The sequence below is a fragment of the Gopherus flavomarginatus genome, chromosome 5 (genome assembly GCF_025201925.1).
Source record: "Gopherus flavomarginatus isolate rGopFla2 chromosome 5, rGopFla2.mat.asm, whole genome shotgun sequence".
In the NCBI taxonomy this organism is placed as follows: Eukaryota; Metazoa; Chordata; order Testudines; family Testudinidae; genus Gopherus; species Gopherus flavomarginatus.
The window spans coordinates 98274018-98298724 of NC_066621.1; the positions used below are offsets into that span (position 1 = coordinate 98274018).

At 43.3% G+C, this 24707-nt stretch overlaps 1 protein-coding gene across 9 annotated transcripts in view; it reads left to right on the top strand.

The window, feature by feature from the left end:
* EXD1 (exonuclease 3'-5' domain containing 1) overlaps positions 1–24318 on the top strand; it is a 47078-nt gene extending 22760 nt beyond the window's left edge. For 5 of the 9 annotated variants that reach the window (XM_050954818.1, XM_050954822.1, XM_050954817.1 and 2 more), the window contains 6 exons: positions 215–282; positions 5892–5978; positions 7076–7378; positions 10432–10575; positions 12057–12248; positions 22379–24318. In XM_050954818.1, coding sequence (XP_050810775.1) covers positions 215–282; positions 5892–5978; positions 7076–7378; positions 10432–10575; positions 12057–12248; positions 22379–23158 — 1574 coding nt within the window. In that variant the 3' untranslated portion in view covers positions 23159–24318. The remainder of the gene's footprint in view (positions 1–214; positions 283–5891; positions 5979–7075; positions 7379–10431; positions 10576–12056; positions 12249–22378) is intronic. The other 4 variants (XM_050954824.1, XM_050954823.1, XM_050954825.1 and 1 more) reach the window with 2 other exon arrangements.
* The last annotated feature ends 389 nt before the right edge of the window (positions 24319–24707 follow it).

The following is a 24707-nucleotide window of genomic DNA, read 5'->3' on the forward strand; positions in this document are numbered from 1 at the left end:
TGACAGACAATCATTCTATGTTTGCTAGGCATAGTTGCAGCAAGCTTGGTTTGGAAATGCAGTAATGTATTTGGACTTTTTTGTTTTGGAGAAAAGGGAAGGTGGGACTGTGTACAGCTATCATAAAGATGAGACTTGAGTGCGGGTATGAAATATACATCCACTGTGATTACTGATGCAGGGGAAATCTCTAATGCTGTGTTTTTCATTGCAGAGGAGGAAGAAGAGGAAAATATGAAGTACATAGTCATTGATCAATTCCAGCAGAAATTTGGTCCCGCTGTGAGTAATAACAATGATAACATTCAGGCTATATCTACATTACAAAGTTAAATCAACATAAGTTATGTCAGCTATCATCCACCGCTGTAATTCTACTTCTTTTGCAATCCACACCACACACATGATGGCAGATCGTGTCCACAGTTGGCGCTCTTGCATTGACAGACAGAGCCGTGCACCGTGGGTGGATATCCCACTGTGCAACTTGCCACCATCTGCCTCTGGGTGTTCTGGGAAGAGTTTGCAGTGCTTTGTGGGGACGGGTTCACCATCCCATTATGCAGTTTTCTCCATCCCATTATTCCATGGGCTTCTAACTACATTTTGCACGGCTTTTCAACAGCCACTGTAAACTGCGTGCCTGCCATCTGTCTCAAAGCATGGATCCTACACTTCTCTCCCGTATTGCCATGAGTGTTATGAACACAGTATTTCATTAGCTGTGAATCTGATGATGACTCCTGCTCTGTCATGGAAAGAAACAATTCAAGATTGCTTTTGGCATTCACAGAGCAGCTGCACATGGTGGACCATTGGTTCTGTGCACAGGAAACAAGCACTGAGTGGTGAGATTGCATCATGATGCGTATATGGGATGATGAGCAGTGGCTGCAGAACTTTTGGATGCACAAAGCCACCTACCTGGAACTGTGTGTGGAGCTCGCTCCTGTCTTCTGGCGCAAGAACACCAAAATGAGAGCTGCCCTAACAGTGGAGAAGCAAGTGGTGATCACTGTGTGGAAGCTGGCAAGTCTGGACTGCTACTGCTCAGTCACAAATCAGTTTGGAGTTGGGAAGTCCACTGTGGGGGTTGTAGTGATGCAAGTGTGCAGAGAAGTCCACTGTGGGGGTTGTAGTGATGCAAGTGTGCAGAGCCCTTAATTGCCTCCTGTTACGAAGGACTGTGAGTGGGAAACAGTGGATAGCTTCGCAGCAATGGGATTCCCAAACGGCAGCAGGGTGATAGATGGCACACACATCCCCATTTTGGTGCCAGACCACCTTGTGATGGAGTACATCCACAGAAAGGGCTGCTTTTCTATGGTATTACAATCTCAGGTGGATCACTGGGATTGTTTCACTGATATCAAGACGGAATGGTCAGGGAAGGAGCATCAGGATGGATTGTCTGTCTGCTGATTTTGAGCAGCCAGATACTAAGGCTATTACTTAGTACTAAGGATACTAAGAGGGGTTCAACGGGGGGGGGGCTGTTCAAATCAGGGAAGCTTTGAAGGAACATTTTGACAATGAGCCCCAGTAATATGTCTGTCTGTAATGCATTTAGCCAGGCATTGTTGTCTTGCACCGTAGTCTGAACTTTGTAATGATTGCTGTGTGTGCATTTAATTTTATAATGCAAATGCACCAATTGCCACTGGGTATGAATTTCAGCAGCAATCACTGTTTGTAGGAGATAAATAAAAAAATGTACTTATAGAAAGATATGGAATTCCCATTTAACAGCGATGCAAACATTTATTTGTTCTGGAAGGGACATGAAAATGAAGCGCACATTTTCAAATGAGGTTTTCAGAGTTGGGTATATGTCCAGCTGTCATTGTGATACATGTCCTTCAGGGTGGAGCACATGGGATACTGAGGTGGCCCAGGAACATATGAGGAGTGTGTGTGGGGAGGGCATGGAAGGCAGTTCTGTATGGGCTGCAGGAGGAGGCAAACATGGGTTTGTTCCATCTGCAGTTAAGTCAGGGACCTCAGAATGTCTGCTTGGTCCTGTAACAGCTGTATCATCTGCTCCTGTCCTTTTTTCCTCTCTTGGCTATTCATATGCATTTTCTCACTGATCAGCTCTGCTCACAATCCAAAGTATCTGAGGATTGCTGCGCTTCCCGGAACATGTCTTCCTTATTCCTCCTGTTTCATTTCCTTATCTGACAGAGCTGCTCAGCCGCTGTGCAGGAGGAGACCGTCAAGGGCACATCTGCAGAAGCTAAAGAAATAATAGGCAGGGGCACTATTGTGAGTGCATTCACAGCCTTGAATCAAACTAGTTAGAAACACCACTTTCTCACTTCCCCTTGGCAGGCACACAGCACAGCAGGGGCCCTAGCCATGGTGAGTTGGCCCTGCGGTTGAAGGAGCAAGATGGGACTAAGGGTGAGGGGCTTCAGAGGGGAATCACTATAAGCGCCTAGGGCCACTATTCTGAATACTGGCACCATTTTCCACAGGTGGGGGTGATAGCAGCTGATATCTTGCTCCTGAGGGTAACTGAAGATGCAAGGTTGCAGCTCCTGCTTACGTGTGGCTGCGGAGCAGGTTTGTATGCTGCTTGCCTAAGTGCTGCTTTGTTGCCTGCAGAAATAATTGCCGATTCATACAGCAAAGTTTCCTATAGTGGGGGGAAAACAAAGTAGCCCTCCCAAGCAACTTTTGGCAGAAGATTGCAGAGAACCTACAAGAAAGTTTCCTAGAGATCTCTAAGGAGGATTCCTGGGAAATCATGGTGAGCATCAATAAACTTTCTCGCAGGACCCCCTCTGCCTAGGTGCATAGGGGAATGAGAAGCATATACTGTGCCTGTGTTGGGTATTTAAGTCCCCCTTCTACCCTGATTTAAAAAAGCAGAGCTCTACTTCTTGTCTCCCTGCAGTATCAAAGAACAAAGTGTATTTTCCAGAGCTCCCCTTTCTTGCATCAGGTGCATCACAGCTGGAGTGCTGGGACTGGCTAGACCCCTCCGGAGTTGAGAAGAGTTCCTTGCTCACCATGCCACCGCACGTCCCTGTCACCTGTCTTCATCCTCCTCTAACTTCACTTCCTCTTCCACCACATCTTCCTCAGTGTTGACTCCACTGACCACAGTCTCCAGCTCCTGTAAAGCTCCTTGTAGAAGCTGCAAGTCTTTGGAGATGCACCAGACCAACGATTGGCCTCCCTTGCCTTCTGGTATGCCTGCCTCAGCAACTTGATCTTGGCACGGCACTGCTGCGTGTCCCTATTTTGCCCCTTCTTTATGCCATGAGCAATCTGCCCATAGATATCAAAGTTCCTGTGGCTGAAGTGGAGTTGTGATTGCACAGCTTTCTCTCCGCACAGACCCAGCAGATCCAACAACTCAAGAGTACTCCAGGCAAGCGCACGTTTTGTTTCAGGGAGCCAGCATGGTCAGCTGGGCAAATGCTATGTGAGCTCTCCATGCTGAGCAAACAGGAAGAGGAATTTCAGAAATTCCTGGGGCTTTAAACTGGTGGCCAGAGCGAACACAATGGGCTTTGTGGGACACCTCCTGGAGGCCACTTAGGGTGACATAAGCAACACAGTGTTTACACTGATACTGCATCACTCTAACTATCCCCATAAGCCCTACACCTGTTGCCAAGGTGGTTTTATTATGTCAGCGTAGCAGGGGAGTTAAATCAGTGGGAGGAACATTATAGTGTGTACACATCCACAGTTAGGTCCATGTAAGCTGCCTTATATTGACTTATCTGTGTAGTGTAAACATGGCCTTAGAGTGGTGATCTGTGACCTTGTCTTAGTTCAATAGCCAGTAGATAGCTATGCAAGATCTTGACCAGTTCTCCATGAGATATAGTTCTGGAGTACACTTTACAGCTTGTGTTCCCTAACTCCTATGGAGATGTGGTAACCACTATTTGTCTGAGTAAAGTGGCAATGACCTCTTTGATGACCATCAATGACTTCTTACACCAGCATAACAATGATGTGGAAAGGTCTGTGCACATGTATCAAATGTGGTGGAGTTCTGTGCATGTTTGGGGTTTGTAATCTTTGTGAAGTCTATCAAATATGGAGGTCTATGTCTATTTTGTGTGATTTATATCAATTGTGTATAGCAGTTGTGCAAGGGGCCATGTGTGTATGGGGGTCTATCAATTGTTGGGAGTCAGAATTAAATTGATGTGTTTTGTAGGAATTAAAATTTAAATGGCCTGTGTAGTGGGGAGCATCAGAATTACTTGATGCTGGGTGACAGAATCAGTTGTCGGTCTTTTCAGTGGTGTGTGGGGCTTTTGCAAGTTACCACCACTTTTTTTTTCCCCCTCTCCCCAGTCTGCCTCACTTGGGAAACTGGCTTTGCTGCTCTCGATCAGTGGTTCTCAAAGCCGGTCCGCCACTTTTTCAGGGAAAGTGCGGGCTGAGGGATGTGCTGGCTGTCCTTCCGCAGCCCTCATTTGCCTGGAGCGGCAAACCGCGGCCAGTGAGAGCCGCGATCAGCTGAACCTGCGGACGTGGCAGGTAAACAAACCGGTCCAGCCTGTCAGGGGCTTTCCCTGAACAAGCGGCAGACTGGCTTTGAGAACCACTGCTCTAGATTCAACAGGAGGCCTAAGTAGCTGGTGGTGAGAGGGTTCTGTCATAGTGCCCTTTGACCTAATGACAGATTCATGATTAAAAACCTTATCTGGAGGAAATGATCTTGTCCCCTATGTTTGTATAACATAAACAATTATTGTTTTTACATGGCAGTGGGACCTGCAAGGGCCCCATTGTGCTAGGCCTTGTACACACACATAGCAAAAAGATGATCCCTTCCCCAGAAAGCTAATCTAAGCATTGTTTGAAAAGGAAGATGTGAGATTTTTTTTTCTAAAAAATTATAATGCTACTGTGACTGGTCTGTGCTCTGAGACTTGCTTTATTGTAAGAATACTATAATGGTCCAGACCCCTTTTCCTTCAGTGCTCCAACTATGCCTCTCTTCAGTTTCTTTTTATGCAAAAGTTATTGACAGAAATTGATAGTGGTTAGGCCGCTGGTGTACTGAGACCACTGCCAGTCATGCTGACCAATATTGTGTCATTGTTTCCTTGTACTCCACCATCTGTTTATCTGAATCCATTTTGCCTTATACTTATATTGTAAGCTCTTTGAGGCAGGGACCATCTTTTTTTTGTTCTGTTTTTGTACAGCACCAGTGAGTGGGCTCCTAGGTGCTACAATAATATAGATAATATGTACAGCTTTAGAGGATGAACTCCTTTTAATCCGTGGGCACTGGGTATCAAAGCCTCCCCAAACAGCCCTGCGTGGCCCGGTCACGTTCCGTCCCCAGGTCCTCTCCTGCTTCCCGGTGCTGGGCTGGGGCCAGGGACTCTGGGCAGCTGGATCTGGTGCTCACAATGCCTGCCCCACACTCTGGAGGGGACGATCTGGGTTCTTGCAGGGGAAGGCGGGCAGTAGGAGTGGGCCGGGGGCTAACCTCACTGAGCCTGTGGTTCACCCACCACCAATGTTTTACTGCATGGAAACAGATAAAGTACAGGGAGCAAGCTTATCCATAGTATCTCAACAATATGCCTCAAACCTCCTCTGGTGGTGAAAGAGTTGTTCATTATCTATGCTCCATACAGTCCTTGAGCTCTCTGCCAGGACTATCAATGAGGGCACTGATTATAGTATATGTTGTGCTTCATATGCTGTCTTCTAGTAATTGGACTGAAACCTCCAGTGTATGTCTTACAGGCCACTAAACACCTGTCAGATGCAAATTACTTTTGGTCACTAATGACTTCTGTTGAATTTGAACCAATGACTGAGAGATGAAAGACTCCCTGTTTTTATGACCAGTCTCCCAAGCCATCCAATTCCTATATTCCTTTTCTTCTTGTTCTCACTAGATGCTGCACATCAAAAAACAGAGTGTTTTAGGTATGGCAGCAGAGGGTGTTAATCTGTGTCGTCATGGAAGACTCTGCTGGCTTCAGGTAAGGGACAGTTAAAGAAAGAGAGCATGTGTTTTTTCAAGATGTTCCACTGTTAAGAAGGCATAATCTGGGGGAAAAACTTGGGCTAGGTCTACACTTAAAAAAATATACTTGTATAACCCACATAGTTAAGCTGGTGAAAGCCATTTTATAGAAGCAATTATACTGATATAAAGTGTTTCATATCAGTATTACTTATTTTACTTTGCTGAACCTGAATAAGCTGTACCAATATAAGCAATCTGATATAACTGCATCTACACTAGGAGGGTTTTGCTGCTTTAACTCTGCTGGCATAGTTAAAGCAGGAAAACTCTTTATGTGTAGACTAGGCCTTGATGATGATTCATCTTGAAACAGGTCAGAATATGGGAAGATTAGCTGAAAAGTGTGAGTCCAGAGATGTTTTAAATTCATGATAGTAAGGCCTTATCTCAATTAAAAGTTGTATTGGTTTAACGTTCAAGGTTTAAAAAACAATTTATTTAAATGTGTCCGAAGCCTGTGTGGATGCTCTTAATTCAATTTTAAATCTGGTTTATGTAAAATTAAGTGTCCACACAGGGTTTGAATGAGTTTAATTAAATTGGTTTAAAATAATCCAGGGCAACTTTGAATATAAGCAAGGCCAAGTCTTATATCAAAGTCTGGTGGCAGAGGACAGGATACAGTATTTTCATTTTAACCCTTGTAGAGAAAGAGGAGTCCATGAAAGGAAAAGTTCAGGGGGACTGTTATTCGCTTTGTCTATATCCAGTGAAGGAAGTGAGGAAATGGAAGGTTGGTTTAATTCAAGCATTTTGGATAGGATTTCTAATATATATGTTCTTTGCATGTCTGAAAATGCCCATTATGTAACTGCACACAATAAGCTACTGAGTTTGATCCCTTATTGCAAGCTTGTCTGCGAGTATCTGTTTGAAAACGGGGGATTATCTCCAGATTAATATTCGTGAAACTGTAAACCTACTGTCCTCAAGGTACTTTTTGTGAACAACATTCTTTTACAAAGCTGGGTTACAGCAGACCCTCCCTCTTCTTTTAGATCCCTCTCTGGCTTCCCCACTTGCAAATAAATTGGGATTGTTTTGTTTTAGGTAGCCACGAGGAGTCGGGTTTTTTTATTTGATATTTTCCTTCTGGGGCCTCGAGTTTTCAAAAATGGACTGCAAGTGGTGCTGGAAGACAAGAACATTTTGAAAGTAAGTGTTCAGAAGGGTGGCAGGGTGTGTGAGAAATGGTTGAGCCACATCAGTAAGAAATTGCAATTGGATATTGAATCTACAGTCATATTCAAGCATCTTTCTTCGGTTCTTCAGGTCATGCATGACTGCCGTTTGATCTCAGACTGCCTGTCACATCAGCATGGAATCATTCTTTCCAACGTATTTGATACACAGGTACCCTGCTGACTAGTTTGGTTTGTAACCGGAGAACAGTTTCAGCAAGAGAAAAGCTTACTGGCTTGGTATAAGGGTTTCTCCTGACTAGGATACAAGCAGGGCTGGCTCCAGGCACCAGCGAAGGAAGCAGGTGCCTGGGGCGGCACTCCGTCTGTTATTGGGGTGGCATGTCGGGTCTTCGGTGGCAGCTCAAGCGTGCCGCTTTAGTCTTTGGTGGCAATTCGACGGTGGGCGCTTCACTCCATCTCTTTCTCTTCGGCGGAAGCACAATCAGGTTTTTCTTCTTTTGCAGCTTGGGGTGGCAAAAAAGCTGGAGCCAGCCCTGGATACAAGCATTTTGCTTAGAATGTATTAGCTGTCACGTTCTAACTAACACACTCTAACACCCCAGTACAGACCAGATGTCCTGATTTTATAGAGACAGTTGTGATTTTTGGGGTCTTTTTCTTATACAGGCTCCTATTACCCCACCCCACCCCCATCCCAATTTTTCATATTTGCTGTCTGGTCACCCTAAGGCAGGGGTAGGCAACCTATGGCATGTGTGCCGAAGATGGCACGCGAGCTGATTTTTCAGTGGCACTTACACTGCCCAGGTCCTAGCCACCGGTCCAGGGGGCTCTGCATTTTAATTTAATTTTAAATGAAGTTTCTTAAACATTTAAAAAACCTTATTTTCTTTATATACAACAATAGTTTAATTATATATTATAGACTCATAGAAAGAGACCTTCTAAAAATGTTAAGATATATTACTGGCATGCAAAACCTTAAATTAGAATGAATAAATGAAGAGTCAGCACACCAATTCTGAAAGGTTGCCGACCTCTGCGCTAAGGCAAGGCAAGCTGTATATATATCTGTGAACAGATGGTCAAAGGCTTCAGTTTGACCAGCCAGCATGTGCTAAAGTATAGCTTGCCTTGTCTATATTGGACTTTTTGAATGTGTTAGTACGTGTTAGCTAGAGTTCTAAGTCCTCCCTCCACTTTTTATCCTAGTCAAGAGAAATCTTAACCTACAAAAAAGGTGTTTTGTTTGAGCGATGGTTTAAAAATATGTTAGGAATTAGTGTAGAAAGGTTTTAACACCTTTTAAAGATATGTATGTTGATCATGATCAATCTTGGTGGAAGCTTGAGGCTTATTCCCACTTACATGGGGTCCAGATTGGCCCCTGGATACAATCAGTGTAAATCTATTTTTACTCTTTCCATCCCTATTGTAAGTGCAGAAACAGAGTAAAGAGTTAGGCCACATATGTCTACTGCTGGTGCAGCTCCACAAATGCTAGCAACAGTGAGAGTGATAGAGTAGACCAGGCAGTGATAAAAGCATCTGGTTCCACAGTTGCTAGCTGTGATAGAGCTGCATCAGTACTACACATGCGGCTTGTCTTGACTACAACTTTTTATTGTATTAGAACTTGATATTGAAGAAATGAATTAACCAACACTATGCCAACTATGATTCCACTCAGTAGAGACAGGGATAAATTGTTGTTTGGCTAGTCCTTGTGCTAACCATGACTTGTGAAAAGACATAGTTAGCATAATATTATTTGTCTCAACTCTTAAAATCATAGTCTAGCAGGATAATTTTTCTTAGTGTATGCAAGGCTTCTCTCTTAACCCATCCCCAAACATATTTTATTTAAATGCCTTTTGGAGCAGATGGATGAACTGTTGTTCTAAGTCACCACCAGCAGCCAAATATCAATCAGAATCACCAAGCCAGTGGTAGGCTTTGTTTGCACAAGCAAATTTTTGCAAAACATTTCTTTCAGTACCTACCATCAGAGAACCTACTCTAGCATGGAAGGTTTTCTGGCTCCTGCATGGTGAACTGACATATTGTTGAAAACAATTGGCAGAGCCATCTGCATAGTGAGTGCCTGGTCTAAGCAGACAAGTTGCACTGGTATAACTCCTTTTATTTTGGTGGGAACTAATATGCTCAATACTCCCTCCCTTCCCCATTGATAGATCTCTTGACTGATTCATAATCAGTCCAGTTCTGTCTTGGTGAGAGCTAAATTGGTTTAGTGGCGGAGTAGATGCATTCCACGTCCAGTATATCTAAACTGATGCAAACAGTCTTTCCACTGCTGTCTCACTGCACCAGTCACTGAAGAATCAACTTGTTTTCCTTTCTGCACTCCATTTCACTGGGGTCAATGTACCTAGAAGTCACCACCTCTTAGTGCAGGCAAACCCACGTAGACCTCATTTATGAGTTACTTTATAGCAAGCAAATACCAGTTCTTAGAGAGCCACAATTTTTCAGAGGAAAATTCAAAAGATGTATCAGTATGCCTCACTCAGCGGCATGGTTCCGCTGTTACTAACAGCTGTGCAGATATTAGGAACAATGAAATTATTTGTTTAAAAAAAGAATCTCTAGTGTAGACATGGCCCAAGTCTGCCTGGCTTGAAAAAAATATTTTATTTACCTTCTACCTGTGAGACAATTGTTATAGTAACTACCCAATCAGGTGCTATCAGTTAAGTGATATAACATTCACTGCAGCCCATTTGTGCACAGCTATGTGTGGCTTTTTATGTACTTTTGTGAAAGTATTGATTTTTGTAGCTTTACTACTGTGTTATAATAGTGAAGCTTATAGTTTTTGTTTATAAATTCATTTCATCATATTTTTCCTCATTTTTTGTCAATAGTTTAATAATTTAAGAAACAACAAGTTTAGTGAGAAAGGAAGAAATCTAACAGGAACTTTCCCTAAACGTATAAGTGTTACATTTTAAAAGGAGTGGGTAGAAAACTGTTAGCTCTGAGATTGTACACAGCCAAAATAAGGATTAATTTGATGGCAGAAAACTTATCTAGAGGTTGTGCAAAGAGTGGCCCAAGAGAGACAGGGATGGCGGAGCCTTGTTCATGCCCTAAGCAACATTTAAAGGCGTGGGAAAGATTCTGATTTGGAAATTTTAATTTTTTAATATACTCTCCAGTAACAAACTTCTATATTCTCTTTTTGGACCAACAGATGCTGATCATGACATACTGATCCCTTTCATATTCCCTCTGCAGGTTGCTGATGTCTTGCATTTTTCCAATATAACAGGTGGGTTCCTTCCACATCGCATCAGCTCCCTACAGGAGTGCTTGATGCGGCACCTCAAGATGTCCCCGCGAAAGGTGTCCTTCCTGGCGTACAGGCAGCAGGCTGTTCAAGTGAGTGGCTCAGCCAGTTCAATACCAGTCATTGTCTCTAAGGCGACAATCAAGAACTGTACATTGCCCCTTTTTAAATGTTTGTCTGTAATGATTGTCGGTTGGAGAAGGAGCTTGATGGTAGGAAACTCAGATTAATTGATGCAGTTTGGGATCGTAACTGAGGGAGTTTGACTCTACTTGGTATTATCCAGGCAATCTAACCACCTAGGGAGCACATTAGATGACTGGTGCCACCCATACTCACTGTCACCAGCTAAAGGGAAGGACATGTAACCTCCCCACATGACTCCTCCCTACCCCATCCCCAGCCCAGGGCCCCTGCACTCTCCCTGACCCTCCCCACCCCATGTTACTTGGGTGGGGGACTCTGTCCTCCTGTTGTGCCGGCTACCCCGGCATGTTTGGTTGCTCTCCCTAGCAGCCAGGCCCTGGAGCCACTCCCAAATTCCTTCCAGTACAGCATTGCAGCTGCCTGGGAGAATGCCTGGCTGCGGCAGCAGCAGGTGCCACCAACCCAGGCTTGGCATCTGGGACAGCGGCTGAGCAAGTTGGAGGCCCCCTGCCCTCCAAGGCATGCTCTCTGAGCAACAGTAGCTGGCTGCAAGAGAGCTTGGCTGGGGTGGGGGCAGCAGCAGCCTGCTCTCTGCCCAGGCTTGACTTCTGGGACACGAGCCAACTTTGAGCATGCCAGGGCATGCGGGGTGCCTCCAGCTTGCTTGGCCAGTGTTCCCAGAAGCTGAGCCTGGGTGGGGGGCAGCCTGCTGCTGCCACAGCCAGGTGCTCTTCCAGCTGCACCAGGCAGCATCCAAGCAGCGTGGCTGGAAGAGGCTCTGGCCCGACTCAGGCTATTTTCTCCCAGCTCTGGCCTCGCCTCTTCCTCTCTCCATCCAGGCCGACTGCTGGAGAGGCACTTGACCCAGTTGTCGGGACACTTGACCCTTCGTGCCCCTCTCACAAGTCGCCTCAACAGCCGGTTCAAGCTTTAATTGCCAACAGTGCTCATGAATGTATTTTCTAAAAGGTCATTTTGAAATTATGATTTATGGCCAAACAATCTACAAACCATGAAGAGTCACGAAGCTCTTAGATAATGTAGGGTATGTCTAGATTGGATTAGTTAAACTGGCAAAACTTCTGTGCACAGAGAAGGTCTTAGAGGGTGCTACTGCAGTGGTATAGCTAACAGGTTTCAGAGTAGCAGCCGTATTAGTCTGTATCCGCAAAAAGAACAGGAGTATTTGTGGCACCTTAGAGACTAACATTTATTTGAGCATAAGCTTTCGTGGGCTACAGCCCACTTCATCAGATGCTAACATGTGCTTCAACAGCACTGGGAATATTACGAGCATCTGGAAATACAGTGTGAGCAGGTGAGAAAACAAAGCACATGGGCAAAAATTGCTCTTAACTTTGCTAACATTTTTGCTAGGTTAATTGGTGGTTTGTTTTTTTTTTTCATTTATATTTGGGAAATGCAGGAGAATCCTGATATATGGTTTGTGAGACCTCTTCCACCTTTACTCCTGAAAGTGTTGGCTCTGGAAACCGTTTACCTTCTACCTCTCCGCTTGTTGCTACTGGATGAGATGATGTCTGACTTAACAACCTTGGTGGATGGATACTTAAATTCATATCGGGAGGGATCTGCAGATCTGCTGGGAAGCACAGAGGTAGACGCTGTCTCACTCGATTTTCAGATTGGCTGTATCACTTAGTGTCATTTTGCCTACCTCCCACTCTTAACTACCACAGAGTTATTATTCATGCATAACTATAGATATGTCAACTATTCTGTGCATCTGCAATTCAAATACACACATTCTTCCATTTACCAAGAAATATTTCTTTTAAAACTATTTTCCTTATCTTGCCTTCTTGAGACGTCTTATTAGTTCAAATTCATGGATAATAGTTTTCATCCTTGCTTTCAGAGAGCTTGTCAGACTCATGCCAGAATTCCTTGCAGTGGCTGTTGTGATACTTGAAGAAATGTGGGAGCATCCATCTTGAAATATTCATCAATGGCTATTAGCCAGGATGGGCAGGGATGGTGTCCCTAGCCTCTGTTTGCCAGAAGCTGGGAATGGGCAACAGGGGATGGGTCACTTGATGATTACCTGTTCTGTTCATTCCCTCTGGGGCACCTGGCATTGGTCACTGTTGGAAGACAGGATACTGGGCGAGATGGACCTTTTGTCTGACCCAGTATGGCCGTCCTTATGAAAGTGGTTCTGGGATGTGGGTGGTTGTTGCAAAACTCTTGATATCAGGAGGAAAGAACTGTTACACAAACCAGAATCAGCAAGGATGCTTGAAGGGCTGCTGATCTCAGGGAAAGAAGCTGCAATGCTTTTCAGAATGATCTTGCTACTCATTGTGCATACATTCTGGTGCATATATTCCTAGGCATCTGCATTCCTTCTGCTATCACTCCATTTCCTAGCACCTCCATAACCCTCTCTGCAACAACTCTCTTAGATGTATTCTCCAATTTGGTTCCCTTAATAAAACCCCACCTATAGGCCTCAATCTTGCAAACATTTACATGCATATAGGTAAACATATCCATGAACAATCCTATTGAATGGGACTACTCATGTGTATAATTAAGCACTTGCGTAAGTGTTTGCAGCATCAGGGTCTTCATTAGTATTTTATCCCTGGTTTACAGTAATAAAGGTCTGAGTTACCATCAACACACGTTTCAGTAGAAACCATGTAATTTGGGCCTAGGATTGAAGGTTTAAAAAAATGTTAGTCTTGGATGTATGAATATTTTTAAAAAGTATGCAGATTTTTTCTTTGTGTATAATTTTAGAAGCCATTGTTTTAAAAAGTATACAGTATACTATCATTATAATCTTTAATCAATGCATAGAAAACAAATATGAAAAATCATATCTGAGACCCACATGAGCAGGATTTCCTTTGGCTTTTGACTTGTCCCCTGCATTGAGAATCACTTTGGATCGCTGAGATTTTTTTTTCCTAAGCCTCACTAGAATTTCTGCATTGGATTCAATATCTGAAGGGTATGTCTAGAATTAGACTTGCTGAAGAATTCAGATGACTGAGATTGGAAAGGACCTCTAATCCATCCTTTTGCATCACTGGATCACACTTCACCAGGACTTGGGGCTTGGAATACCTACCTTGGAGATTATTTAATTAGCTATTACCATTGTAAATAAGAAATGAGGCTGGGACATATCCACAGAGGAAAAATGTTCTAAAATATTCTACTGCTCCACATTTAAATGACAAACATGAGATAAGGAATAATAATGTAGCTCAGCTTTAAGAAGGAAACACAATCTAAACTTTTCCTGGTCTGGCCCCAGTTCAACAAAGTGCAAGTTTAAATCCCTGGGACTACTCATACGGCTTCATCCACTAGATGTCACTGTTGCTTCACAGATGAAGGGGAAGATGCCATAATAATAAATATTTCTTGTAAAGGTGACCTGCAAAGGAAGAAAAAGGTATCCATGGTCTTCAGGGAAAATAGGTTTGAAGGGACCTGAATTTCTAATGTAAAATACATGCAGAAAAAGGGGTGGGAACAAACCCAACCTTTTAGACCATCATTATATGTAATAAAGAAGCAAAAAAGCATAAATTTATTTTCCCCTCCCCATCAGTTTACCAAAAAAAAAAACAACAACAAAAAAAAGTGGGTTACTTTAATGGAATACCCATACTAACAATGGGTCAAATCTTTGGTGTTAATCCATTGACTTTATAGGATTTAGATTGAGAATTAATCTGGCCATGTTCATTTAAAAAAAAAAATCGTTACCTATTTTTTTTAATTGCTGTTAAAATCTAAATAGTTCTCACATTTTAATGATCTAATTTTCTTCTCACTATCTGCTTCCTTTTTAAAAAGCTCTCAGCTTGGACAATGAAAATAGTTGGTTTCACTTCTGTTTCTAGTCATTTCATACTCATGCCAAACCCACACAAAAATGCAGAAATTGGGCTTGTTTTTGGCTTAATTGGCTTGTGAGTTGCTTGTTGGCTAGTTTTTGGCTTGTAGCTTGTTGCTTCTTATAGCTTGTTACTGCTGCTTTTTTTTTTTTATCTGCTCCCGGCCAGCAGGGGCAAGATGGGGGAGAGAGTCGGGGTGCACAGCAGGCCCACCACAGTCCTAGACTGGACGCTGGGGGGATCTAGTTACATAGTGTTGAGGTTCTTAGGGATTGACTTGTTTTGACCTTGTTTTTGAAATGGGATTAGCTTGATTTTTGGCTTATTGTAAAAGTTGGGGTGCGTATTTACCACATGAAAGTTGGCAACTGTGCTTTCAGCTACACTTGCACTAGCAGACGTAATCTCTGTGTGCTGTGGGAGGAACAACTAGATGTTCAGTTGTTTATGGCCTTCTGTTAAACACACAGTTCCACTAGTTTAAGTAAAATCTGTTTTAAAACTGATTTATTTAAATCAGTGCAAAACCACTGTGTAGACACTCTTGAATTGAATTAAACTTGGTTCCGTAACTAAATAAATGAAATCAATTTAAAAGCATCTGTGATGTCCTTCCCCTTTGAATGTTTGAGTGCTCTTCCCTCCCGAGTGCAAAGCCTCACTTTCCTGCTGTTTTCAGTTTTGCAGCCTGAGTAATAAAGGGAGCATCAGACAGCTGTGTTCCTATAAGCTCCCCTTTTGTCTATCTCCTCCTTCGCTGGGTCCAAATACAACATTTTGAGATGCAGGATTTTTATCCCACAAGTGTCTACTTCTGTCTCTGCCTGAAGAAGAAACATTAAGGCCTGGTCTACACTAAGCGTTTAAACCGATTTTAGCAGTGTTAAACCGATTTAACGCTGTACCCATCCACACTACGAGGCCCTTTATATTGATATAAAGGGCTCTTTAAATCGATTTCTGTACTCCTCCCTGACGAGAGGAGTAGCACTAAAATCGGTATTACCATATCGGATTAGGGTTAGTGTGGCCGCAAATCGACGGTATTGGCTTCCGGGTGGTATCCCACAGTGCACCACTGTGACCGCTCTGGACAGCAATCTCAACTCAGATGCAGTGGCCAGGTAAACAGGAAAAGCCCCGCGAAATTTTGATTTTCATTTCCTGTTTGCCCAGCGTGGAGCTCTGATCAGCACGGGTGGCAATGCAGTCCCAAATCCAAAAAGAGCTCCAGCATGGACCGTACGGGAGATACTGGATCTGATCACTGTATGGGGAAACAAATCTGCTCTATCAGAGCTCCATTACAGAAGACGAAATGGCAAAGCGTTTGAAAAAAAAAATCTAGAGGCTACACAGTGCTGCGTGACAAGTGTAACGGGAAGCCAGAGACTCAAATGGACGCTCATGGAGGGAGGGAGGGGGTACTGAGGACTCCAGCTATCCCACAGTCTACAGCAGTCTCCAAAAAGTATTTGCATTCTTGGCTGAGCTCCCAATGCCTGTAGGTTCAAACACATTGTCCAGCGTGGTTCAGGGTATAGCTCGTCAATTTACTCCCTCCCCCCACCATGTGAAAGAAAAGGGAAACAAATCATTTCTTGACTTTTTTCAGTGTCACCCTATGTCTACTGAATGCTGATGGTAGACGCGATGCTGCAGCAGTGAAGAGCAGTATCTGCTCTTCTCCCCACCCCGGTGGCAGACGGTACAATATGACTGCTATCCGTCGTCACCATCAGCCCGTGCTTGATAACTGCTGAATACCCCTGGCTGGCCTCAGGGGCGCCTGGGTAAAAATAGGAATGATTCCCTCCCTCCATGAGTGTCCATTTGACCCATGGTCATTCCCAGTAGATGGGACAGAACGGCTGGTAACCGTCTTCATCATAGCAACTGGGGGCTGAGCTCCATCAGCCCCCTCCCTTTCCTGTGTAAAGAAAAGATTCTGTAGTGCCTGGACTATCATAGCAGCGGCATGCTGGGCTCCTCTCCCCCGCACCGCTTAATGTCCTGCCTGGACTGTCATAACACCGGGAGGCTGCCTCCCCCTCATTTTATCTCACTAACAAGTCACTGTTTGTTATTCCTGCATTCTTTATAACTTCATGATGCAAATGGGAGGGACACTGCCACAGTAGCCCAGGAAGGTTGAGGGAGGAGGGAAGCAACGGGTGGGGTTGTTGCAGGGGCACCCCTCGTGAATGGCATGTAGCTCATCATTTCTGCGGGATCTGACACGGAGTGGCTGTGCTCTCTAGTACACTTGCCCCATATTCTAGGCAGGACTGACTCTATTTTTAGAAACCATAAAGGAGGAATTGACTCAGGGAGTCATTGCCAGTTTTGCTTTTGCGCTCCTGGCCGATCTCAGCCAGGGGCACCCATGATAGCAGCAGACAGCACAGAAGGACAGATAACTGTCACCTCATTGCCAAATTACACTGGCAGCAGACAGTACAGAACAAGTGGTAACCATCTCTGCTATCATGCAAAAGCAAATTAATGCTGCTGTGTAGCGCTGGAGTATCGCCTCTGTCCGCAGCATCCAGTACACATATGGTGACTGTATAAAAAAAAAAAAAAAAAAAAAAGCTGAACGGGCTCCATGGTTGCCGTGCTATGGCGTCTGCCAGGGCAATCCAGGGAAAAAGGGCGCGAAATGATTGTCTGCCGTTGCTTTCCCAGAGGAAGGAATGACTGATGACATTTACCCAGAACCACCCGCGACAATGAATTTTGCCCCATCAGCCACTGGGCTCTCAACCCAGAATTCTAAGGGGCGGGGGAGACTGCGGGAACTATGGGATAGCTACGGAATAGCTACGCACAGTGCAACGCTCCGGAAATCGACGCTATCCTCGGACCATGGACGCACACTGCCAAATTAATGTGCTTAGTGTGGCCGCGTGCACTCGACTTTACACAATCTGTTTTTATAAAACCGGTTTATGTAAAATCGGAATTATCCCGTAGTGTAGACGTACCCTAAGCAAATCATACTATGAAAAAAAGGGGAAAGTTTATCTAGAGGCTCAAGGTGGCAGACTGCTGATTTTGCTGCTGGGACAGTGTGAACCAGCCAGCTAGAGAGGGGGAAACTGGCAATTAAAAGCAGAACAAAGGAATAGGTTGCTGCCTGGAGCTCCTGCAAACAAAGCAGTGAGGGGAAAGCAAGCAGCCATATTGATTGACCAAATGCAAGTGGCAGGCAAGCAGTTTAAATCTGCATTGAGAGTTTATAACCAGCAGAGGGAGCCCAAGTACAGACAAAGGAAGAATTGTGCAGAAGGAGTACAGATGGAGAAACTCTTTTATTTGTTAGTGCACTGTGAGACAAAAAGTGGTCAAGAAGGTTAAGTCAAACAGGAGAACAAAGAAATAGCAACTTTTGTGGGCATTGCTGGTGAATTTGGTGACAATCCAAATAGTGAATGGTGTTGTACCTCAAATGTTTTGAGCAATTTGTAATCTGCGACACCATTCCAAATGAACGCGTTTCAACCTTGCTAATAGTGATGGGTCTGACGGCATATGGACTGCTATTGTCTCCAACTGCGTCCAGAACCGCTACGTTCATAGCATTTTTCTTCTACTCCATCAATGATAGCAGAACATTATTGGTTCCATCAGGGAAGTGGAGAGTTGGTAGCATAGTTTGTTGCTGCTCTAAGGAAGTTGTTTGAGCATTGTCAGTTTGGGTAAAAATTAAGTGATGCCCTGATTGATCAGTTATTCTCTGAATTAAGCAATGACCCAGTTTGGAAGACGTTACTGACTGTATCAGTGCTTACATTCAAGAAGGCTGTTGAAGTATCAATTGCAATGGAAACTGCAGTGAAGTAGTCTCTGGAATTTAGTGTGAACCAAGAAGTTCATCTCATGAATCGGTGAGACAGAAGCCCACAGGAATGGAAGGAATTTCCATGTGGCCGTTGTGGCACAAACTACATACACTGAGAAGGATTGCTGGCCAGGCTAGTTTATTTGCAGAAAGTGCCTGAAGAAAAGAGACATTGCCATGACCTGTTGCTCAGCTCAGCGACCAACACAGAGTAACCATCCATCCAAGAAGACACCTATGAAGATTGAACCTAAGAAAGGATGGAATTCGGGAATTCATAATGCGGAAAGAGATGAGCTCTAGTGACAATGACCAAGACCTAACATTACATGTGTTATCAGAAGCCGGAGTCAGCGATGGCTTCTGGGTCATACGTTTGATCAAAGAAGTTCATACAAGAATGGAGCATGATACTGGAGATGCCATCTCACTGATTTCTGCATCTACCTATCACCAGACTTTGTCACTAGTTCCTCTTGAATAAACTTACACAGTTCTGAAAACTTGTAATGGGGAAAAGTTGGTCCCAAAAGCGATACTCCAGGTAAAATTTCAACTAGATGGACAATTTAGTTGTTTTACACTTACAATATGTGACTGAAGGAAAGTTTCCACTATTATTTGGTAGATCTTGGCTTGAGACATACTCAGTGTGGATTGGACTGAGATCAAGGTGATCATGAAAGCACCTCAAAATCTTCAAAAAGAACGAGGAGTACTTGTGGCACTTTAGAGGGTTTTAGCCCACGAAAGCTTATGCTCAAATAGATTTGTTAGTCTCGAAGGTGCCACAAGTACTCCTCGTTCTTTTTGCTGATACAGACTAACACAGCTACCACTCTGAAACCTATCAAAATCTTCAGAAAATATTTGATAGATATTCTAAAGTTTTTGAAAAAGAACTTGTACAGATGAGCAACATGTCAGTGAAGCTCGCTGTTAAGTGTGACAGTCAGCCAAAATACAGTATTGCTAGTGCACAGTTGTGGCTTATGCTCTGAAGCCTCTGGTGGAGGCTAATTTGGACCGTTGAGTGAGAATATTGGAATCTTGTCACTGGTTTCACACAGTGAATGGGCTACACCCATTGTACCAGTAATCAAGAAGAATGGCTCAGGTCAAATTTGTGCAGATTTCAAAGTGATGCTGAATCCAGTTTTATGTGCAGACCAGTATCCACTACCTCCTACTGAAGATTTGTTCACTACTCTTAGTGGAGGACATTGTTTCAATAATTTGGATTTGCTCAATGCATACCTACAGATAGAGATTGATGCAGCATCTCGCAATCAACACACAAAAAGGTGTATTTTGTTACAACAGGTGGCTTTCTGGTATCACATTAACACCTGTCCTGTTCCAGAAAGCCATGGATGAGATCCTGAAGGGACTGAATGGCATACAGTGTTATTTGGACAACGTCTTTGTTACAGGAAATGATCAAGAGTGCTTTTCCCCCATTTATATTTGTCAAAATTTTCTTTTGGATGCAGATCTGTCAGTCTTTTGTGTAGAGACACAGGAAACCATGGCAGGTCACGTCTAGAACAGATTACTGCAATGTGCTCTGTACAGCTACTCCTGAGAACCACTTCGAACGTTCATCTGGTACAGAATGATTGCCTATTTACTTCTCATTGAAAGCATGCTATGCTTGTGCTCCACAGATTGCACTGGCTTCAAGTTTGTTTCCAAGTGACCCAGACTAAATGGTTTCGGTCCTGGCTTCCCCTCTCCCTGTAGGATATCTCAGCACTTGACATGGTAGACACATGTCCTCCTGGTCAAACAGGGCAGGACTGATGACAGGACATTTTCAATTCAAGGCATTTTACACTAGAATTTACTACCGCTACCATTTTGATCCAGTGGAGCCAAGCCATTGACCTTCAGGGCAAGCTAGGAGGCTTATCTATTTCTCTAGGCCTTTCTGAGGGGGTGGTTAAGTGGGTGAGAGTGGACTGAAAGGAGAAGACTTGTGGTCCTAAAGGGCTGGGTAGGTATTAATATGACATTCTTTATGTATGTTTATGTAATGTAGGCACTTAGAGCAATGAATAGGGGATTTTAACAATACATACATAAAGGCGCTAAGCCAAGACCATGTGTATGATGTATAAGGATGGCCTGAAACTGCTTGCTTCATATGTTACAAGGCCTGGGGATTGCTTTCTCTCTGGTTTAGTTGAAGGACCTGCTTGATGTCTCTGAGCATGTTAGTGAACTTTTTGCACCTTAATTTAAAAGGTGGAGGTGTGAATCTTTAGCAAAGATATCCTCTTTCCAGGATGTTAAGTATACTTTTGTGACAATGTAGCCCTGTGTCCACATCCTACACATTATTGTAATAAATGTTGTACAAAGTATGCCTTGAGAGGTATCATCTGAAAACTCATAATTTGCTGATCACTGTTGCCCTGATAAAATGTGTGGCAATATTGCATGTAAAGTTATACGGTTTCTCTGTATAATGTTGTTAACATGTTCTAAACCACAACAGAAGCTGGCAAACAGGTCTGTCTCAAACAAAGGAATGTGTGTGCTGCTTAATTTGCATTTAAGTAGTAAACAGAGTCATCAAGCAGGAAGGGTAGACAAAGGAACTCCAAACAAGTGAGGAAAAGTGACAGGGAACATCCTTCTCCGTAGACTTTTGTCTCCAGAATCTCAGCTGGAAATGTTTTCCAAGAGACAATATAAAAAGGAGAGCCAGACAGCTCAACGCACTCCTCCTCTTTGTCCACCAATTCATGTTCTAGAGGTGAAAAAGAAGCACCTGTTGAACTGGAAAAGGGGTCCTGGCCTAAGCAGTTTGGTCAGTAAGACTGATGAGAGTATGTGATAAGAAAAACTTTGCTTTCAATTTAACAGTTTGTTAAGCATCATTTGCACTTTGTTTGTCTTGTAACCGTTTCTGACTTTTATGTCTCATTACTTGAAGTCACTTAAAATCTCTCTTTGTAGTTAATAAACTTGTTTTGTTTGTTCTAATCCAGTGTGTTTTAAATTGAAGTGTCTGGGAAACGCCATTTGGGCTAACAAGATGGCATGTGCATATTATTTCTGTTAAAGAAATATGGACTTTATATTAATTTGTACTGCTTAGGAGAGGGCTGGGCAATTCAAGACATACATTTCTGGGGGAAATCTGAGACTGGGATTGTGTAGGGGTCACCTTGCACTATAACAAAGGCTGGTAAGAGCAAAGGTATGGCTGGCTGGCTGCAGCATACACAGATTTAGCTGGGAGTGAATTGCATGCTGGAAGTTGTTTGTGAGCCATCCAGGGTGGAAGCTACAGCAGTAAAGCATTGTAAAGGGCACCCCAGGTGAGAGGGCAGGGGTGACATAGCTGCTTATTAGTCTGGATTGTACCCTGGTATGTCACAACATTGGAATAGCTGTTTAAAAAAAAAATCAGCAGATTTTAAACTGTCTGAAAATCCCTTTCCCTCCTAGTTGTTTGGGGTTTTGGGGGTGGGGGGATGTCTTTCTTTCAGTCTCTTTTTTTACTCTTGTGATATGGTCATTTCCTTAGTTCTCCAGTTCACACTAGGGAATTCTACCAACCATGTTTAAATGACATGGCAGTAAAAACCCAAGAAGCCACTGGAGTCTTGTCTAAAAGAGAGGCACCACCAGCGCAGCTGAACTGGTGGTATCAGTAGGAAATTTTTTACTACAATTCCCTAATGCAGAAAGCCTTTCAGAGTAGATCAGCCTAAATTTCTAATGTAAAAATGAGCAGGACGATTTTATTTTTTTAAAAAACTTTCAGTTCTTTATACATCATAAAGAAGCAAAAAAGAGTACAAGGCCAACATTTTTTCTGTTGTAGGTTGCCTTTAAGAAGGAAGTTTTCAAGTTTTTTGTGTTTAGTTTCTCTGGAAGATAGGAATTGCATTAAATTTGGGAGGCACTATAGTAAACAATTTTAATGACAGGTGATTATTCTGTTAGGCTGTGACTTGTACAGAGGTCTCTTATGCTCTGCCTGTGTTTTTTTCTCTTTATCTTTTTAATCAGATCTCTTGTATGGAGCTGCCAGAGGAGCTGCAGCAGCTGGCAGATTTCCAAAAGCTGCGAAGAGAAAAAGCATTAAAAAAGTACAAGGTAAATGAGGAGGGTCTCCTGATCAGACCACCACTGGAATCCAAAGGAAAGAAGGCAGCAGAAGTGGAAGAAAAACAAGGAGAGGATAGTTGTTGGCTTTCTTCTAATGGAGCAGCCTTTAAAAAGACATCCTTCCATCCCCAAGATCCACTTCATCAAAAGGATGATGAGCAGAAGCAAGTGGTAGATAACTGGGAAAATAAAAAGTCTGGAATCGGCTATAAAAATCCACCCTTTGAAATGGAGTCAGGAGCAAGAGACTTGGTCAGCTGGAACTCTGTATCAGAGAACACCCAAGCAATGGGGAAGGGATTCCCTCCAGAGCAGAAACCTCACGCACAGGCTGCTGGATCTTTACAAGAAGAGATTAGTCTATTGTTCCTAGGAAACAAGGATGAAGACTTATTTTGTGCAAAGCATAGCACCACTGTGTCTGCCTCTACTCCTCCAAAAATTAGCAGTTCTCTTCATGATGCATTTCAGGTTCCACGGCAGCCCTCACTTTCTGTACTGCCTCCTTGCCCAGTCCTAGAGACTGTTGATTTGTGTCAGAACCCATCCTTGAAGATGACCCAGACCTACATTTCCAATTTCCCAGTAAGGCCAGAAAGGGAAAGGAGTTCAGCAGTTCACTTTGCCTTTCCTTCAGGTCTCAACTGCCGGATGCCAGCACCAAGCCCTGCAGGAAAATAGCAGAGCTATTTTCATTACTCTTTCAAAAAAAGAAAAGATCATTGTCTCCATTGTCCTGTCAGTACAAGTGTCTTCAAGAATTTTTAGGTATTGGAGAAAAGTATTTCATTTCTATGTTCCCCACTTGTTGAAATAGTTCTACAGAACTCTCACCCAGTTCCAGCAAAGCTTTTGTAGTGCAGACGAGGCCCTACTGTAGATATAGCTTGCTGGTATAGTTTATATCAGTCCCCTGAACTAAATAAGCTATAACACCAAAAGCACTCTTGCGCTGGTATAACTGCATTTTACCCAGGACTTTTGCTGGTATAAAAAAATCACACCCCTAGATGACATTACTATGTCTGCAAAAGTTTCTAGTGTAGACCTGGCTCAGGTGTGACAACACTGATGTAGACTTAGCTCCATCATTTTCGCAAACTGATAAAGTAACTGAGCTGTGTAGCATGGGATTGCTCAAGATTGTCCATGATTTGGTAAATACATATATTTAAGTATTGCACGGTCAGTACTCCTGATATTTTGGAAGAGAAAATCACCTCATTCTATTGGGAGTGGGGGTAGAAATGGGGAGGTTGTGTTGTGAAGTTTTGTGGCTGGTTGTATTCAGTAAGATTTCACTGAGCACTAACAGTGTTCGTAATATGGAGGAGGTATGGTTCTCTGCCCCAAGGAGATTGCACTCTTGTGGTCCCCTCATTCTTACATTGCAGAATTTCATTAATTACATGTGAGGCTGTTTCATTATCATATGGAATCCAGGGTTTGTGCTTTTGAATGTATACAAATACTTGTTTGAGTTGTTGTGTTGACCGGGACACAAACTGTTGAGCCATTGATTTCCAGTTGTCAACCTGTGATGTATATGTGCATTTCTGAAGTATTATTGCCAGGGAAAACAAACTCCATATATTTTTACCAACGATACTGAACTAGCGGTTCCCAAATAGGACTTTCTTTTGGTACTGGCTTACTTTTTTTTTTCATTGAAGGTGTTTCAGAGGTGGATCATGCACCTATATCCGTGCATTTTGGGGGCTAAAGAGAGACAAGCTTCCATAAGTTCTCTGAAACATTTACAGTATTCTGTATTTAAGAAAAAAATCCAGGTTCTGCTGTCATGGTTTAAATAAAAAAATAAAACCAGTTTGAAACCAGCATCTTAATTTTTTTAGTTTTTTAAACTTAAACTCAAGGCTCTGAAAACCAGACACTGCAGCGTTAAGGTGAACACCTTCCTAACCTTTACTCTGCCCTCTGGCGTTGGCAGTAACCACTGGGAATAATCTGCATGCACGCAAGCTGTGTTCATTATATTATAAGTTGCTGCATTGAATAATGGAGGGATGAGTTGGAGAAGTTTGGCTGAGCTGTGAGATGAGGCAATGCGGGGGGGCGCCTCTCTGAGGGGGTTTGCTGAGTGCTCTGCTTGACCCTTGCCCCATGTGCATGAAAAAGGAAACAGATGCATATGTCCCCTATGGGCTGCAGTTTAGTATCTCTAGAATGGTGGCAATTACTCAAGCACATACTAGCTTGCATAACAGTA